The sequence below is a fragment of the Muntiacus reevesi genome, chromosome 4, assembly GCF_963930625.1.
Source record: "Muntiacus reevesi chromosome 4, mMunRee1.1, whole genome shotgun sequence".
Lineage (NCBI taxonomy): Eukaryota > Metazoa > Chordata > Mammalia > Artiodactyla > Cervidae > Muntiacus > Muntiacus reevesi.
In genome coordinates, this window is record NC_089252.1 from 5,401,552 (window position 1) to 5,421,888 (window position 20,337).

At 38.6% G+C, this 20,337-nt stretch overlaps 1 protein-coding gene across 5 annotated transcripts in view; it reads left to right on the forward strand.

Moving 5' to 3' along the window:
* The window catches only part of NETO1 (neuropilin and tolloid like 1), a 103,053-nt gene that overhangs the window by 53,839 nt on the left and 28,877 nt on the right, over nucleotides 1-20,337 (forward strand). For 3 of the 5 annotated variants that reach the window (XM_065932303.1, XM_065932304.1, XM_065932306.1), the window contains exons 5-7: nucleotides 4,758-4,799; nucleotides 4,879-5,045; nucleotides 15,952-16,180. In XM_065932303.1, coding sequence (XP_065788375.1) covers nucleotides 4,758-4,799; nucleotides 4,879-5,045; nucleotides 15,952-16,180 — 438 coding nt within the window. Of the gene's footprint in view, nucleotides 1-4,757; nucleotides 4,800-4,878; nucleotides 5,046-15,951; nucleotides 16,181-20,337 lie in introns of those variants that run through there. The other 2 variants (XM_065932305.1, XM_065932307.1) reach the window with 2 other exon arrangements.

A 20,337-nucleotide genomic window follows, 5' to 3' on the forward strand; every position in this document is an offset into this window, starting at 1 on the left:
ACCACACTTGTGATATCATCACGTGTCATGTAGGATCTGAAAACCTCTGCCCTACATTCCTGAGAAATGAGGATAGCAAAAGACAACATTTTCAGTAGGATCATGAAACAGGTTAGCCATTGGATATCATGAAAGAGTCTCCTGAACCCTAGAGGCCTCTGACCATAACTTGAACAGTGTTGGGTTAGGAAAATAATTTGTGATAACAACAACAAAATCCTAAAACCTCAGTAATTTCAGGTAATTGAAATTTACTTCTTGCTCATGTGGCCTTATCAGGAAAAGGCTGTGCTCCACTTCCATTTCGGAATTGGAGCTGGAATTCTGCGTCTTTGAGGTCCGTCTTCTGATGTTGACCCTGGGAGAGAGAAAGGGAGTGGATAATTTTTTCAAGAAATACTTGTGAGCTCAGCCTTCAAGTAAACATTGCTGTTTTGCCCACATTTCACTGGACACGGTACCCAGAGTTGCAAGGAAGCCTGAAAACATAGTCAGCTGTGTGCCCAGGAAGAAAAAGATGTAGGGCAGAAAAATAGGAGGGCAGTCTTAAATACAACACCTAAGTACACTTAAATACAACATTAATGATTTCCTGTAAGTGCCTCTGGATTGGGTGTTGATATAAAGCATTGCAAATCAGTCAACAATACAAGATGATCAAGTTATATCAGTTCATATAACTCATACAAGTTATACATATAACTTGATTATCTTGTATTGTTGACTGATTTGCAATTATTTTTATACACAAAGACAAAGACATGTGTTATGTTTATTGTGCATTTATTGTGCACCTGTTATGTCCAAGCAGTGTCCTGGGTTGTGGATAAGGGGAGGAAGAATAGACATAAAGGCCCTTGTGTACATCCTTTTGGTCTAGTGGGAGTAGGTGGTCAATAAAAAGATAATAAATATGAAATAATAGTGAATTGTTATATTTTAAAAAAATGAAGAGACAAAAGAAAGTGGGAGTCAATGCTGCCTTAGAGTGGGTCATTCAGAAAGGTCTTTCCTCAAAGATATTTGAGTGAAGAACTGAAGAATAAGAAAGATTCATGGGTGCAGAGCCCTGGGGGAGAGAGACTGCAGACCTAGAAAAGAGCAAGTTCAAAGTGCTGAGCATGAGAACAGCCTAGGGTGCTGGAGAAACAGAAAGTGTCCATGTGTTCTGAGAGGAGAGTGAGGTTAGCAGCCTGGGGTGTGCTGGGCAGGTGGTCTGGGAAATGAACACCCAGGATGTTGTGTTCCATTACAGAGAGTTGTGGCTTTAACCTCAGGGCAATGGGAAGCCAGGTGTGTATCATGATTTGATTTGTGTTTCTAAAAGTTGATTCAGATTGTTTAGTGGAGCAGAGACTTGGGGAGCTCTAAGTCCAAGGTCACTGTGCTTCTGCATAATAATTTATGTCATTGCCCTAGACAACCTGAAGCAATAAATCAATCTCAATATCCTTAAATTCACTGTAGGCTGTTTTTACAAATCACTGTGGTGTTTACTTTTTGTTTGTTTTTGCAGCTCACAGGGGCCATGTATTACTGTGCTGGTCATATTACTGGTGTCTAACTCACAAATGATTATTTTCCCCAAAGAATTTTTTTTTTAAGCAATCAGTGCTCTCACCATTAATACAATGACAAAAATACATTTTTTCAATTCTCAGAACTGGAATTTCTCTCAACGTTGTCTGGCATGAGTTATAAAAATGACAAATGTTAGCCTTCAAACTAGGGAATAGAATACCAACTACATTCTCACAGGAATAATAGGAACAGCTCTGCAAGGTTGAAACATTCTCATCAAAAAGGAGATAGTGAGTAGCACTAATGACTATTGTTAAGTATTATGCAAAACAGTAAAAAGTGTAATGAATAATAAAGAATCCAGATAACTGAGGATGAGATGGTTAGAGCCCATCACCGACTCAATGGACATGAGTTTGAGTAGCTCTGGGAGACAGTGAAGGACAGGGAAACCTGGCGTGCTGCAGTCCATGGCATCCCAAAGAATCAGACACAACTTAGCAACTGAACAACAACAAAAATAACTGAAGTGGGCAAGCTTAATGGCTGGATCTTTTCAATACCAGTAAAACTGCTAAATAATGATAGGCAGTTTGCATAATTCTCTACAAAAGAGAATTATTATTTTCTTGTACACAGTAGGTATTAACATATGCATTTCTTGAAAAATTGATCAAATACCCATTGACTTAGATGAAGGAAAAATGTCTCTGCTGGGAGGAGACCTGATCCAAATAAATTCTTTTTCTTCACTTCTGTTTCTTTAATGGAAATTCCATGCAGGTATTTCTTTCTGTTTTTCTTTTCCAAAAAGGCAAAAGAACTGTTTTCAAAACACTTATGCAAAAGAATTTTTGTTAATTCTAATTTTATTGTTATTGTTATTCTAACAAGTGTCCTGCAATAAAGTGAGTCTAAGTAGAGAATGCCTCTAAATTGTAGGGGAACAATCCTACAATCCTTTCAGCTTCAACAGATCAGTGCAATTTACTAGTTAAAAAACCCACAAAAAATTAAATATTTCCTTTACTTTGTAGAACTAGTGACATCAATCTGCAGCTATGGGCTTGTGCATTCACATCCAGAGATGCACGAAGAAACATCCTGAGATACACACAGACATACACGCACACATGGTCTTAATACTCAGAACTAATTCTATCCAGAAAGAGTGTTAGCCGTTAATATTTCAGCCCCAGACCATTATTAAGTGTTGCCTTACAAAACATTTCTAACTTTGTACGACTTTTGATTTATCACTAATACCATAGTAGCAAAGACAAATTAAGTTTCACGATCATCTTTTAAATTGAATACCATGTGTCTCCAAGATAAATCATAGCCTTTGATGCCTTTGCCCATAAATAAGAGAAAATCAATTCAAAGTAACTGAGACTATAGGACGTGTATTGTTTCAAAAAGCAAGAAGCTCAGAGAGTTGCAGGTCCAGACAAGGTGAATACAATGCCCGGTGATATCCTTAAGGACTCACAGTTCTCCATGGTTCCATTCTGCTCATCATTTGTTGTGGTTGTTTAGTCCTAAGTCATTTCTGACTCTTGTGTGACCCCATGGACTGTAGCCCGCCAGACTCCTCTGTCCATGGAATTCTCTAGTCAAGAATACTGGAGTGGGTTGCCATTTCCTTCTCCACGGGATCTTCCTGACCCAGGGATCAAACCCACACCTCCTGCAATGCAGGCAGATTTTTTTTTTTTTTACCACTAAGACACTTGGGAAGTCTCTGCTCATCATAAGAGTCAGCATTTTCTTTCTTTAGCCTCTGCCAACATCATAAGTTGCCACCACACATGATCCCAAAGGGGCCAACACCAACATGACGACAATCGGAGCTGGGAAAGCTATACGCCTTGTCTCTATATGTTATCAGGTGAAACATTCTCAGAAGCCCCCCAATAGGTTCAGTGGTATGTTATCCTGGCTGCATACTCACTTCAGAATCAATTCCGGGAAATGGAAACGAGACTACCACTTGTGGTTTATAACAACTAAGATGCTGCAGAGGCTCCTGATAAATCAGGCTTCCCTGAAAACACATATGGGGCTTCCCAGGTGGCTCAGGGGTGAAGAATCCGCTTGCCAAGGCAGGAGACGCAAGTTCAATACCTGGGTCAGGATGATCCCCTGGAGAAGGCAGTGGTAACCCACGTCAGTATTCTTACCTGGAGAATCCCATGGACAGAGGAGCCTGACGGGCTGCAGTCCATGGGGTCACAAAGAGTCAAATACAACTGGGTGACTAAGCAGGAAAACGCCTAAGTGAGCAGGGAAGGACAGACCCCTGGACTGGGGGAGACTGAGAAGCCTTGGGGCAGACTGGATGTTGAGTAGACAGAATCCCAAGGAGCACTTTGAAAACTAGCATGGGATGAAGAGGAAAACAGGATCGGGAATTCCCTGGTGGTCCAGTGGCTAGGACCACTTCCGAGCGTCTGGGTTCAATCCCGGGTCAGGGAAGTAAGATCCCGCAAGGTGCACGGCCCAGCCAAAACCACAACGACAAAGGGGCAACGCGGTGCAGTCAGCTGGAGGAGAGGGCTTCATGATATACGGTGCTGCACTTTCAATGCTGTCTCAGCGGTTTAAAGACTTTTAAATCACACGCAGCAGTCGCATCTAGAATAGGTGGACGTTTACCCAAACCTTGACTTATGGATTTTGTTGTGGTTAGTCGCTCAGTGGTGTCAGACTCCTGTGGCTCCATGGACCGTAACCCGCCAGGCTCCTCTGTCCATGGGGATTCTCCAGGCAAGAATACTGGAGTGGGTTTTCATTTCCTCCTCCAGGGGGTCATCCCAACCTAGGGATCGAACCCATGTCTCCTGCGTCTCCTGCATTGGCAGGCGGATTCTTTACCACTGCACCACCTGGGAAGCCCTATCTATGGATTCATTTTGCAAAAAAAAAAAAAAAACAAAAAACCTGTTGTCTGATTATAAAGACCATTGTCTTTATATGATTTTTACTTGATTAGATGAAGGAATGACATTGTAAGGTTTTTTGAAGTGACTCTTTTAATTGATAAAAATCTTGTAGTAATAATATTATATAAATAACATAGTCTTAACATTATTATGCAGCTTTTATTTAACCATTTAATTTCCCTTAATAGGGTTATAAGGGAGAATCCTGAATAATTCAATGATATCTTACTCAGTATCATTTTAAGTCATAAATACAGAATAAGACTAATTGTCTTTTTCTCAATTTTTAAGATCCTGACTTTAAGGACCTTGGAGTTTTGAAACCATTACCAGGTTGGTAAAACAGATATTTAATACTGTTCAGAGACCTTTGTTTTCTGCTGTGATATATACTTTTGGTTTATTACTCAAGTTCCATTTTTGTATGTTTGTCTGGCATCTCGTTATTTAGTGTGTGAGTTTGAGATGGGCGGCCCTGAAGGCATTGTGGAGTCTATACAAATTATGAAGGAAGGCAAAGCTTCTGCTAGCGAGGCTGTTGATTGCAAGTGGTACATCCGAGCACCCCCGCGATCCAAGGTCAGTCTCAAGGTGGAATGCAGGTTTGACAGACAACTTGAAAAGTGTCTCCAGCATTGCATTGCTTTGAACCAACCAGACATGCTCAGTCCATTTCAGAGTGCAATCATAAGCGATCATTTTATTTTTGTTTTGAAATGTAGCGTGTCTTCCTCTGTTTAATGTAACTTTCAAGGTCATAATAATATGGAAAGAATGCTTAAGAGATCCTTGGATAATCTGGACAAGAGACTCTAGGGTAAATCTACCTCTAAAAAATGGAATGAAATGTTGTAAGCAAGCTATGGTTTAATCAACTTATGCCCATATTGTCAGTATCTGCAGTTTGCTTGCTTTTTAACTTAAAATCTGTGAAAGAAATTGTCCAGGGCTCACAAAGTCATGTATTTCTGGTGTGTAACATTGTGGTCCAGATTCAGACTCAGATCTCTGTTTTGGAAACACTTGTTTAGAATTACTCTATTCATTCTATTATGGAAGCATCTTAAGAAATACTGGGATGAGAATTTTGTACCGGTAGCAATCACTGGTTTAGTGTGTTGATTATTTGCTTATTCTCCCTTTATTGTCATCCTTTAGAAGTAGAATATAGTTACAATAAAGCTTTACTGATTTATTAGATTTGGAGTTGCTGATTTATTGAGGTTGAACAGTTTGTTATTTAATTAATTGAACTAGTGTGTCTATAACCTCTCAAGGACTATGCTGAAGAAATGAAAAATTATGCTGTCACATTTCCAGTTTGATTTTCAGACAACTATGTATCAAAATAATCCATGAAATAAGACAAGATCATTGAGGTATTTATAAGGTGTAGTAGAGTGAAGGAGAAGACCACTTGCCCCTGGTGAGGGGAATCAAAGGCACGATCAAGGTGCATTGCAAGGCATCTTCTGAGCTTTGATGAGAAATGATGCTCTCGGGTAGACAGGGTAGGGCTTGCCCTGTTAGGTAGAGTAAATAGCTTCCCTAAGGTCATGGGATCATAAGAGATCCCCCCTCTCAGGAATTAATTGTATGTGACCACATGAAAGCAGGATTCTGGAGGTGAATGGTTAAACTGAAGGATTCTGTTAGTGCCCTTCAAGAGCCCAGATTCATCCTGAGTGCATTAGTGATGCATGTGCGTGTGTGTGTGCTAAGTCCCTTCCATCATATTTGACTCTGAGACCTCACGGACTGTAGCCCGCCAGGCTCCTCCATCCACGGGATTCTCCAGGCAAGAATACTGGAGTGGCTTGCCATGCCCTCCGCTTAGTGATACATACAAGAGTGTGAAACAGCAAAGTGATGTGGTCAGAGTGTGTATTTTCAAAAAAACAGATTTTCCTTGTCTAGAAAGGACAGAGTTGTCATTCCAAGCTAGATATGAAAGAATTTGGTGACTGGATATTCCAAATAAGGGAAAAATAAGACTCATCTCCAAGTGAATTGGTATTTCAGGAAATATTTTTATCTTTCTTCTCTTGATTTCCCATGAATATGTCTTTGGGGTTTGCATCTAATTTGGAAGTGTGACATATTTTCCCCAAACTTCTGGTGATGGAGATTCAGACCATGGTCCAGTTTCCAGCTTTACCACTACAGGTCTCTTTGCATCAGAATAAATCTTTTAAAAGGTTAATTAACTTTGTTAAAATTATGATTTATGAAGAAAGACATAGTTACTACTTCCATTAAAAAAATCCAAGGCTACTGGTGACATAAAACCCCACCTCCTACAAAGATTATGCAAGAATTCGATTGCAGTTTATTGTGTTCTTACATAATTTGTGGATTCACATGTGCTATTCATTTTCCTTCAACTCTATGCGTGAAAGCTATTTTAGATTTTTTTTTCAACAGGAAGTATCTGAGCCCCACCTCATGGTCATAACTGGCATCTCTGTCACCACAGTGTCAAAGAGAGGGTGTCAATGAAAGTGCGAACCCACACCGTTTCCTTCCAGCTGGTAAACAGACCGTCTTTTGTACAATCCCAGAACAATGCCAGGTGTACCTGCCTGTTACAGAATCTGGCATTCTGTGAACCAAGGAGGAAGCCGCCTGCAGAGCAGGACAAAGATGACTCTATTGTGACAGGCCTTCTCTGTTAAACTAAAGGTTAGGGAATAGGAAGTGGCTTTGAATAACTGTCGAAAAAAGCAAGAAGTGGAGATGACGCTTTACTTGGGCTTTCTATTTATATGGAGGTCCTCGCAGCCTAGGAGAACAGACTATCAAAGCACAAGTTAAACTTGAAATGGCTCCTGTGAATATGTGAATGACAGCTGGTGATTGCCACATTGAAAGTGCTAAATAGCTTACTGGGGTTCCATTAAAATTTACATCAAGTGTATGTCACTTCTCAGCCCTTTCATAAATAGCAAATACACTATCTGATATCACCTTTGTTTGAGAATTGTAATACAGATGATTGCCTTTAATTAGAATGCGATTAACCCAGATTCCTTAGAAATTGGAATACCAGAGCCTGAAAGAAAGTTGGAAATCCATTACTGATAAGTGCGTCTAACAGATGAATAAGCAGAGTCAGGATAGTGAAGCTGGTTAACAATGAGATGTTGAAATATGCTTCTGTAAGCAACTCTTTGGCTTCCATATAGATTCTCGAGCAAGTGAGATGGGAGCATATTAATGGTGTCTAGTTCCGGGTCTGGTTCAGTAAAGAACCACTAGAGAAGGATATTGGATGAGCCAATTATGGTAACAATGTTAATTTCCTGAAGGTTGGAGCTTATTTCTCTCTAGGTTCGTGCATATGTGTGTGTGTGTGTGTGTGTGTGTATGTGAAGTCCCTTCAGTCGTGTCCAACTCTGCAACCCCATGGACTACAGCCCACCAGGCTCCTCTGTCCATGGGATTCTCCAGGCAAGAACACTGGAGTGGGTGGCTGTGCCCTCCTCCAGGGCATCTTTCCGACCCAGGGATGGGACCTGTGTGTCTTACGTCTACCTGCATTAGCAGGTGGGTTCTTGACCGCTAGTGCCATCTGGGAAGGCCCTTCTCTGTAGGTACCCAGTGCCAGGAAAAATCTATCATTCAATTAACACTCATGGAAAAAATAAACTGATTATATATATATATATATGAAAGGACATAGTGACAATCTATAAACATTTGAAGAACTGTCAGGAAATAGAATTAAGAGGATAAGACTTAATTCACATGTTTTTTAAGTACTGCAATTTATTTAAATGCTTGGATCTAGAGAAATATTCATTATAAAGAAGGTTTTTGTTTTTTATTTTCATAATGGAGATGTCCAAGGATCAAATGAGAATTCACGGGAGGAATCCAACTAAAGTTTGGCTGGGATTTTATATAATAATTAAAAAGTCAAGTTATTTTCTGGCATAGATAATACTAAACTCCTTTTAAGACCAAAACCTGATGAATCTATGATAAGTAATTGCTCAAATATTTGATTAGTTAGTAGAAGGACTGAAGCAAGTCTCTCTCTTGACCCCCAATCCAGTGTGATGTCACAAAACCACAGTGTTTGGGGAAATCAACAAATTTGTTTAAGACAGGAAAATTAAAAAGTCAAAAGACTTATAAAAGTATATAAATTTAAGATTATTTATTTAATAATTAAGGTTTGGGGAGAGTAAAACTGTAACTTTTATTAACTCTCCATCATTTAAAGCTTCAAAATAATTTTTTAACTGTTACTTAATTCAAAATGTTGTGAATAATATTAAGACAAAAAAGAACAAATTGACAAATACAATAAATTAATATTTTATAGTGAAGTTGAGTTTTCAGACTCATGTGACCTTAGCAAAGAACACAATGCAGCTCACCAAACTTCTGACCTACAGAACTTGGAGATAATACATGGGCATTATTTAAAGCAGACTTCCCAGGGGAGGTCGGGTGGGGAGATGGTAAAGAATCTACCAGCCAATGCAGGAGATGCAAGACACGTGGGTTCGATCCCTGGGTTGGGAAGATCCCCTGGAGAAGGAAATGGTAACCCACTCCAGTATTCCTACCTAGAGAATCCCATGGACAGAGGAGCCTGGCAGGTTATAATCCGTGGGGTCACAAAGAGTCAGACATGACTGAACGACTGAGCACAACCACATAACAACATTGTTTAAAGCTGCTCAGCTTGTGGGGATTTGTTATGGAACAAGGAGAAAATGAATGCCTAAGCAAAGGGGAGCAGCAAAAATTGATGACAGTGGTAAGATTAGGGGCTCTAAAGACTGAGCCTGCCCTTATTATCTCCAAAAATGAAAACAAAAATTGGATAAACAACATGAAAAGTTTAACTGCCTAGAGAACTACCTATGACAGTGTTATGGTTCAACTTTGTTTTTAAATGAAATCTCAGTTTGTAGCATCAGATTTTGGAAAGTTATGGACATGCTTGTCTGTGCAGGCCAGGAAATCACGTTAATGTTGTTTTATCTGGGTTTGTTGTGTGGAGTGTGTGTTTTTCCAACACTTCAGAACACAGTATGATGTTCTGGTTTTCTCCTCTGAATAAAGTGCACGCCGCTCTCCTCTAAATTCATGGGCTATACTACTTAAAACTAGAAGGCCCTGCAAGTCCAGCAGCCACAGAAGTCCAGGGCAACACACTTTTTAAAATGTAGCTTTATCTGTCAAAGTGTAAAGTAATATTGACATTGTGGTCAGTGTTTCTCAGACTGTTGTGTATTTAATTTGTATTTATCATGGAGAAAATTGTTCTGGCAAGTCTTAAAAATGACCCCAAACAGTGTTTGTTTTTCACACATCATTGGGAGACAGACGATGGAAGCAGGTTGAATGGTTGGTATTAAATGTTTGCAAGTAAATTAACTTAGTAAATTGTTAGCCAGATATCCTTGGTTTAAATATGCAAAAGGGATTCTACTCTCCTATTAGTGTAACTTGGAAGACAGACATTACTAGAAATTGCTTATATGTTCTGAAGCCTCCCACGTCCTTTTCCATAAATCATTTTGTCAGCTCAAACTCTTTGTGATTGATTAGAAAGAAGAATGCATCAAAATGATGCACTGAGACGAGATTGTAATCTGACTATTTTACTGAAGTTATATATGATTCTGTTTATCACTTTCTCTTTCTCAGCAGACAAACAAGCTTTCTATAGTTTTCGACCTTAAGTAAAATCCCTGGCACATGGCATTTTTCCCCTTAGTGATATTATGACATGAGCTTTAAGCTGACAAAATATCATTTAAATCCTAATGTAGGGAGGGTTTTTTTAATGCTATATACCATAGCTAGAGTGGGAAAATTTGATCACTGGTCTGGTTAATGGATTTGGTTTGTGCAGTAACAGCTCTGTACTCAGTAAAGCTAATTATCACTAGAATATTTTATTTATTTTTAAAACTATTTTTAAAAGTTTTTAAATGATTGAATGCTTCAAAAGTGAATATATAATATCCAGTGACTAATTGTTAAATGGATAGTATTCTAATAAGTTTAGATCAGTTGCTCAGTCATGTCTGACTCTTTGCGACCCCATAGACTGCAGCACACCAGGCCTCCCTGTCCATCACCAACTCCCAGAGTTTACTCAAACTCATGTCCATTGAGTCAGTCATGCCATTCAACCATCTCATGCTCTGTTGCCCCCTTCTCTTCCTGCCTTCAATCTTTCCCAGCATCAGGGTCTTTTCTAGTGATTCAGTTCCTCACATCAGGTGGCCAAAGTATTGGAGTTTCAGCTTCAGCATCAGTCCTTTCAATGAATATCAGGGCTGATTTCCTTTAGGATGGACTGGTTGGATCTCCCTGCAATCCAAGGGACTCTCAAGAGTCTTCTCCAATACCACAGTTCAAAAGCATCCATTCTTCCGTGCTCAGCTTTCTTTATAGTCCAGCTCTCATATCCATACATGACTACTGGGAAAACCATAGCTTTGACTAGACAGACCTTTGTTGGCAAAGTAATGTCTCTGCTTCTTAATATGTTGTCTAGGATGCTCATAACTCTTCTTCCAAGGAGCAGGCGTCTTTTAATTTCATGGATGCAGTCATCATCTACAGTGATTTTGGAGCCAAAAAAAAAAAAAGGTTTCTCACTGTTTCCATTGTTTTCCCATCTATTTGCCATGAAGTGATGGGACCAGATGCCATGATCTTAGTTTTCTGAATGCTGAGTTTTAAGCCAACTTTTTCACTCTCCTCTTTCACTTTCATCTAGAGACTCTTTACTTCTTCACTTTGTTTCTGCCATAGGCTGGTGTCATTTGTATATCTGAGGTTATTGATATTTCTCCCAGCAATCTTGGTTCCAGCTTGTGTTTCATCCAGCCTGGCATTTCGCGTGACAAACTCTGCATATAAGTTAAATAAGCAGGGGGACAATATACAGCCTTGACGTACTCCTTTCCCTATTTGGAACCAGTCTGTTGTTCCATGTCCAGTTCTGTTCCTACTTGACCTGCATACAGATTTCTCAGAAGGCAGGTTAGGTGGTCCGGTATTCCCATATCTTGAAGAATTTTCCACAGTTTATTGTGATCCACACAGTCAAAGTCTTTGGCATAGTCAATAAAGCAGAAGTAGATGTTTTTCTGAAACTCTCTTCCTTTTTTGATGATCCAGTAGATGTTGGCAATTTGATCTCTGGTTCCTCTGCCTTTTCTAAATCCAGCTTGAACATCTGGAAATTCACAGTTCACATTCTGTTGAAGCCTGACTTGGAGAATTTTGAGCATTACTTTACTAGCGTGTGAGATGAGTGCAATTGTGTGGTAGTCTGAGCATTCTTTGGCATTGCTTTTCTTTAGGATTGGAATGAAAACGGACCTTTTCCAATCCTGTGACCACTACTGAGTCTTTTGAGTGCAGCACTTTCACAGTATCATCTTTTAGGATTTGAAATAGCTCTAATGAGAATGGTCTTTAAATATAGAAGGTTCTTCCACTTCAGCCATGCTGGTTCTTGTAAGAGTGTACACCATTCACCTCTCATGGAAAATGTCAAATGAAAAAATAAGGGCCAAATATGCAAATCACCTTTTTAACTATATCAGTGTTCTTTCATAAAATAATCTTATTTTTGAAGAAAACTTAAAACAGCCATTTATTTCAGAGGGACACATTTATTTTCTGTGAATTTCATTAATATGTCAGCCATCAGTATGTTTCTTAGTCCCTTTAGAAAAATATAAATGGGTTTGTTTTGCTTGCTTACTTGTCAATTTTGTTGCAATTTGTTCTTGTTTAGGACTATAACTTTCTTTCTGGACTGTCAGTCTGAAAATTTTCAAAAAATGTATCTGAGTCTGCGAAGTTTGATACCAAGAAGAAAAGTGTCAGGCAGAACTGAGTTGAATACTGATCTATTACTTAAGGTCCTGTGTTGCTTTAAGAACATCACTTTGCTTTTTCAAACATCATCTTATTTTAAAATAGTTGTGATAATAGTGTGCATCGCTGTTGGAGAGATTTGAGTGAGATAATGCCTTTGCACAGTGTTGAGTTATTGTCAGTATACGATGCAAAAAGTTAGCTTTTTTTTTTTTTTTAAAAGTTAGCATTTTAAGTTGTGTTTCTTTATTCAGAGTCAGAAAGAAACCTGAAATAATTGTCCAGACATATTCACCCCTGAATCAACCTGAAAATATTACATAATCAAAAATCTTTTTTCTTGAGTTAGTTGAACAATCCCTGTAGTTATTTTTCTTTCTGTGGGCGTCGTGTTTGTTTCTTGTAACTTTGCAAGGACGCTGGAGGGAGGGATTTTCTGCTACTCTGCTGAGTGTCTTCTCCTGTTAGGAACTATGTGTGTTTATAGTTCTAACTGTATATTACTTTGAAGGCTAATTAAATATGTTGGAATCATTGTGTACTACTTGAGAATATAAATATATATTTGATTTTCGTTGCAGTTAAGTTCTTCTACTTTCCAAGAATACATAGAGTTTATAGTTATTTATATTTTTATACAGTTTTCAATTTGTTTACTTTTAATCAGGATGGGCCTAATGAAAAGATCTTTAAAATAAGAGTTCAGGATTTTAATCCTGTTAAAGGCTCTCATATTGATTTATTTTCCTTAAGTAAGCTATTTTGTCTCCTTCACTTCCTGGCAAAGATCATCTGAATGACACATACAATTCCTTTGAGATCATCTGAATGACAGATACAATTCCTTTGTACAAATCCATGTGAAAATTTGAAAAGCAAACTAGTTAGTAGAAACTTGGAAGGTTTAACATTTTCAGATATACCTTCTTAGGATGGACGATAGAATTGTCTGGGTAATTTTCTGAAATGCAATATTTGGTTGGGAAGAGTAGATCTAAGATAGGCTACATGAGTAATATTTGAACTGTTAAAAGAATAAAATAATGCAATAACCTGGTAATGATAAATAGGAGGTTTTCTTAGGCTATAGGTTTTATAAGGCTGTACTAATGGTGGCTCAGTGGTAAAGAATCCTCCTGCCAATTCAGGAGACATAGGCTCGATCCCTGGGTCAGGAAGATCTCCTAGAGGAGGGAATGACTTCAGTATTCTTGCCTGGGAAATCCCAAGGACAGAGGAGCCTGGTGGGCTACAGTCCATGGGCTTGCATGGAAGTTGGACATGACTGAGCAACTAAACAACAACAAAAACGTCAGTTAATTTAAAATCAGTATCAAAGTATTTGAGAATTTTGGTATAGTTTCCAACTGAAATTTTATAGATCGCATATACATGAAAACCTTCTCACCATACAAAGCATAATAAAACTATGGTGTTTCCCATTGTGTCTCAGTTTTGCCTGTTTCTCCCTATTTTTCTGTTTTGTTCTTCCTCCTGAGAACTATATGAAGATTTCCTGACTTAAGATTCACATTTTACTCAGTCAGTTCCTTATAAGTCTGCATCACACTACATATATGCTTTTATGTCATAATTTAGAGTTATATTATAAATAACTTGTCTTGAGAATTATTGCATACCATTTTCTACTGCAAATAATAAACTGTCATTTATTCTCTATATACAATTATCATGATTTATAGCACTCAAAGTTTGGTGTATAGGTAGGTGCCCAAGAGATATGTGATGGATGCTGAAAAAAATGAAGTCAATAAAGAAAACAAAATTTTAGTCAGTCATTAAATGTACATCCATTAAATTTTATGGTGAGTGCTTAACATACATAACACATGGTCAAACACTGAAAATAAAATAAGTACACCAGTGTCCCAGCTTTTTAGGAGCACACAGTTCAACAAAAGTTACATATGACCTGTAACTAAAGCTTAAAATTTGTCCAAAATAATATTGTAACACAAAGGGAGAATAATGGCCCTGTGGTTGGAGAATGGAAGAAGTCATTTTTAAATATTATTGTTACATGAGCTACAGGTATCAGTTCAGTTCAGTTCGGTCGCTCAGTCATGTCCGACTCTTTACGACCCCATGAATCAGCACACCAGGCCTCCCTGTCCATCACCAGCTCCCGGAGTTTACTCAAACTCATGCCCATCAAGTCAGTGATGCCATCCAGCCATCTCATCCTCTGTCGTCCCCTTCTCCTCCTGCCCCCAATCCCTCCCAGCATCAGGGTCTTTTCCAATGAGTCAACTCTTTGCTTGAGGTGGCCGAAGTACTGGAGTTTCAGCTTCAGCATCAGTCCTTCCAGTGAACACCCAGGACTGATCTCCTTTAGGATGGACTGGTTGGATCTCCTTGTATACAGCAGTATAATTCACCACCTACATACTCTGCAAGGTCGTCACCACCACAAGACGAGTTACCATCCATCACCATATGATTGACCCCCTTTACCTATTTTGCCCACCCTCAACTCACTTCCCCTTTGGTAACAACTATTCTGGTTTTATCTTGTTTTTTTCTATCTAACAGATTGATTTTTTTAAACTGTGTTTGGTTTGGTTTTTAGATTCCACATCTGTGTGAAATAATGTTTGTCTTTCTCCACCTAACTTCATACAGCATGATACCTTTGGGGTCCATCCATGTTGCTTCAAATGGCAGGATTTCATTCTTTTTTGTGGCTGGGTAGTAGTCCATTATATATATTTATTATTGGTTGAATTAATTGCTTTCAGTTTTTAATACACATTCATAGAGAGTCATGTAATATCTGTTGCTCTTAAAGCAATATGTCTGAAACAGTGTAATATGGTGAAAGGACTACAGACTGGCTTGAGGGACCCTGTGTCTACTTTGCAATTTATATCATCCAAGTCTGCATTTCCTGAATATAATAATAAATGTGCCACTTTATAGAGTTTGGGGGAGTATTTAACAATAATCTCTAAAGTAGGTTGTACAGTCCATTTTACCCATTAGGTGTTAATTTAATTTTTATTTACATGGACTTAACTAAATGGCTTGACTCTATGTTATGGTTAGAATGACCACAGATTTAGCTGTATTTTAAAAATATATACTCTATCTTAAAAATTAAGCAGTATAGTTATGTGAAATAATTTAAGCAAAGTAAAAGCAGAGACTATCTTTTGATGCCATTTCTGGTTTTGTTTGATTTTAGTAGAAATGTTGCATTTCCACACATTTTTGGAAGTAAATTGAAGTCATGGAACTCTAACAAGAATATATCAGCAATATTTAAAACACATTTATGCTGATTAAAATAAAACAGTAAGTATGAAAACTAATAACTGATTCCAGAAAAGTTAAGAGAAGACATAAAGATTATCTGGGTAAAAATAGTGATGGGAAATGGTACTTTTACCTAAAAGAAAGGTTAATAGCATTTGGAAAAATGTATTAAGCACAAGTTGATCTGATATACGTCTTTACTTTCTACCACCCACAGGGACAAAATGATAAGATTGAGTGCAATCAAGCTGGTCTTGTGAGACTGAGAAAGAGACCGGAAGCGCCGGTGCTTACTGAGTTTCTTCCCTCTTTCCAGGGAAATTATCGCATCTTCGTTGTTTTACAGATCTACTTACGGTTCTTGGACTATGAGATGCAGAATTCCAACGAATGCAAGAGGAACTTCGTGGCGGTGTATGACGGAAGCAGCTCGGTGGAGGACCTGAAAGCCAAGTTCTGCAGCACGGTGGCCAACGACGTGATGCTCCGCACGGGGCTCGGGGTCATCCGCATGTGGGCCGACGAGGGCAGCCGCAACAGCCGCTTCCAGATGCTCTTCACGTCCTTCCAAGAACGTAAGCGTCTCCGCTCTTCGCTGCTCGGCCTTCCCGAGGGTCGGAGGGTGCAGAGCGCATGCTCTGTGAATGGTGTTTCCTTCGTGCCTCTTGAGCCTTAATAAGTTGTTCAAACCGCTTAAATTCCCTTTCCTTCACTTTGATCCAGAAACAGGAGAGTTACATATTATATTCTGATTACTTATATCAGCATATGCAGGGCTTCGCTGGTGACGCAGATGCTAAAGACTCTGCTTGCAATGCAGGAAACCCCGGGTTGGATCCCTGGGCTGGGAAGATCCGCTGGATTAGGAAATGCCAACCCACTCCAGTGTTCTTGCCTGGAAAATCTCATGGACAGAGGAGCCTGGTGGGCTACAATCCATGGGGTTGCAGAGTCAGACAGGATTTAGGGACTAACACAACAACACAGTATCAGCATATGCACCATAGCCTTACTTAAGACATTCCATGCCACTAAACTGGGGTATGACGAATTCTGTTTGTCTGTGGGTTAGATCTTAGGAAGCCAGGGAACTGAGGCAGCAGTTTCCGATGATGTTTGAGTTTAAATCTTAAAAACCTGCGTAAAAATATTTGGTAGGTTCTCTTTAGTAAGCTTCTCTTGCAGTCCCATTGATTTTAAATTTTGGTAAAGCTTCTCTTTAGTAAGCTTCTCTTGCAGTCCCATTGATTTTAAATAGGTCTGTGACTGCAGAGTTCCAGGTAAACTAGACAAAGAGGAAGAATTGATTAGGAAGAGAGTAAACAGAAAAAGTTCCAGAAAATAGTTTAAATGGCACAATGGATGATACCCAGAGTTAGGGGCAAAAGCACAGCACATTTAAAAAATCATGTTCTTACAAATAATGAGTCATATGAATAGACATATATTTGGAATGTTCTTCAGAAACCCTGAGTAATTTATGCTTGATAAATTTGTGCAAAGGAAAAATAACCCTAAGAAATTCAGCTTTAAGGAATCAGTACCTTGTCATTTGAAACTGTACATTAAAAAAAGAAAAGACAAAATGTTTTTGAAATGTCAAGGATTTCTCAAAGTTAGCTGCAGCAGCCACTATCTTTTTTTTTTTTATCCAAAAATGTTAAATGTAATAGATGATTTCTTTGCATCATAAATGAATGGTTTTGACTTTAAATTGTTCTGCTTACCCAGTTGGAGAATTCTATGGCACCAGAAGTAGGGAATGTCCCTCAGTCTTTCTGAATCTTGATACCATCACAGGGTAATGTTAAGTCTCCCATCCTGGATTATTGCAAATTTAAACAGCAAGTTGTTATCTTGGTCTTCCTTTCAGGAATTGATCAAAATGTTAGAGCTAGCACATCTTTATTTCAGCAAGGTATCTAGAGAAAAAAAACCTTGTAATTTTTTTGCTTAGAATTTGAATCAATTCAGGTTAGAAGATAGCACATGTGGTGTTTTCATCAGTGAGTACTCCTCTAAATCCAATCGGTTGTTCCTTTGGTGAGGGTCAGATTATACTTTATTCAGTATTTTTATCAGCCTTGGATAATCATAGGCTAAGAACTTCTTTCTAGTTTAACATATATGGAAGGTCTAGTTAATGCATTAAGTGATATAATAAAGTTACTAAAATATTACAAAATATGTAATTTTTATCAAAACTGCATGATAATTTAGTAAGGATAAATTACAAAATGGCTTCTTATGTTTCATATATCAAGCAAAGGAACTCAGGCTCCAGGATTTCCTAAGATTTTATTTCATTTAAACTCAATAGAAGCCAATACTTTTTAAAAATAATTGACAGCAATTTCTAATGCAGTCTTAGCTTGTGTTAACAAATGTGCAGTAAGCAGCTCAGAAGAGATACTCTCACAGGAAGCTGCAGTGGTCAAAATGCAAATTGCACAGCCTGTTCTTTTCTGAGTGTTATTAATGAGAGCAGAATAATTAGCTAGGAGCGACTGATTCAGATGCAGAAGCATTTAGAAAAGGCTAAAGGGGTAGGTATCCCTATCCTAGAGATTTATTTTGTCCAAAATGTGACAACTACCTTAAACTTGGGCGAGTGGTGGTATGGATTAATGTCTGAGAAGTAAGATTAATGTTAAATTAATTATATGAAGCCATTTGACTGTGATTCAGGGAAAAGTGTTTAGCTCATAGAAAGTGTGATATTACAACACTGAATGAACTTTAATGGAGAATATGTGAGAAATGGGTTCTCATCAGGTGTGAATGGTGTAGGGCAAGTGTCTAGGCTGGACCGGGGGGACGGAGGACAGAGTGCCTTTCAATTCAAAGGTGAAGATCTGTGAGTCATTAAAGTTTTACTTATATAAGAATGACGGGATTGTATCATACTGTGTATGTATTGTGCTTCCCAGATGGTACTAGAGGTAAACAACCCACCTGCCAATGCTGGAAATGTGAGAAACGCAGGTTCAGTCCCTGGGCCAGGAAGATCCCTGGAGAAGGAAATGGCAACCCACTGCAGCATTCTTGCCTGGAGAATCCCATAGACAGAGGAGCCTGGGGGGCCACAGTCCACGGGGCCGCAAAGCGTCAGACACGAGTGAGCACAGAATACACATGTGCGATAAAGATTAGAGATGTGAATCAGTGACCAGCCCTTTCTCACTCTAATAATGAGAAAGCAACTTGATATTTTTCTTAGTCCCCACATTTCTTAGGTAGTATCCCCAGTTCAGTGTTGAGAGGTGCTTTTGGGCATATTCAATAATATTCTAATGTCTGTCAAAATGTCTTATATTAGGGCCGTAAGATATTTTAGAGGTTAGATAAGAGCTTAGAAGTCATGTATTTCAATCCCAAACACTTTAGGAATTCAAACAGAAAGAGAAAAGACCCAGGGAAGGTTAACTGACTTCCCCTGAATACCGACAACCCCAGGCTCAATGATTTGTTAAAAACACTGAGGCTGGAATGTAAGACCTGAATCCTGATATTGGCAGGTCTCCATGGATACCTTTGTCATCTTTAAGGAATGAGCAGAGCTCCCACTTTCTAAAGATAATGATGATGTTAAAAGCAGATCGCACTTATGCATCACTCATGAAACATATTTGTCAGCATAGTTTTACTTGCTTTACAAACTGAATTTTCACTCTTCTGTCTTACCTAATGCATCTTACATTTATGTTTCATAGTTACATTCTGTCATCATACATTGTACAGCATCGTACATTACCATGAACATCAGACTAAAGTAGAATCATGACAAGGGGCTTCTGCTCTCAACATATGAACCCAGGAACTAATGGATGCCAGTGGGAATATATTTTCAAATCACTTTTATTTTTGCACTTGAATCTGTTGTTCATTGTTTTTGTTCAGTTGCTAAGTTGTGTCCCACTCTTTCAATCCCATGGACACCAGGCTTCCCTGTCCCTCACTATCTCTCAGGGTTTACTCAAACTCATGTCCATTGTGTCTGAATAAATCACAGAAAAGACAAACAATGAGTGTGTAAGAGAGAGGCACAGACATTCTTACTATGAGTCATCAGATGTTGAGGTTTCCCATGCACATTAGAGGCATTTTAAAAGTCTGGGTTAAATGCCAGCATTTGCAACAACAACAAATACCATCTAGTATAATGGGAGGACTGTAAGACCACTGAATGGAGAAGTATTTACCTTCAATTGTGTCATGAGGAATAATGTGATGTCTTCACTGGATCGCTCCCATAAATAGCATACTCCTGACTGCACTGTCTTGCTGACTGTTCAACTCAGCCTTTTCTCAGCTCTACCTGAGATGGCTGCCTTGATTAATAGTATCACACTGCTGCTGGCTGCTGCTCAAAGACATTGGCTTCAGAGGAATAGTATCCAGACTTTACCCCACAGAGCAACTTTGAAACCCAGCAAGTAGAGAAAAAAAACAATATTATCGCCAAAGAGGCACTGTCTTACTTGATTATAATCTTTTTAATACTGGCATTTTGTACTCAGATTACTCACAGTCTCAGTCCACTCAAACAATTCATCTAATGGAGATGAAAAGCACATATAGGTACCCAAAAAAGATCTCAAATTTTAAAGTACTATTAATAACCTTGGATAGTGTTCTCTAAGAAAGATGACTTACTTAAACTTAAAATATATTCTGAAATGAAGAAGAAAATGTATTAACCATTGTGACTAATTTGCCTTCTTGGGTCAAA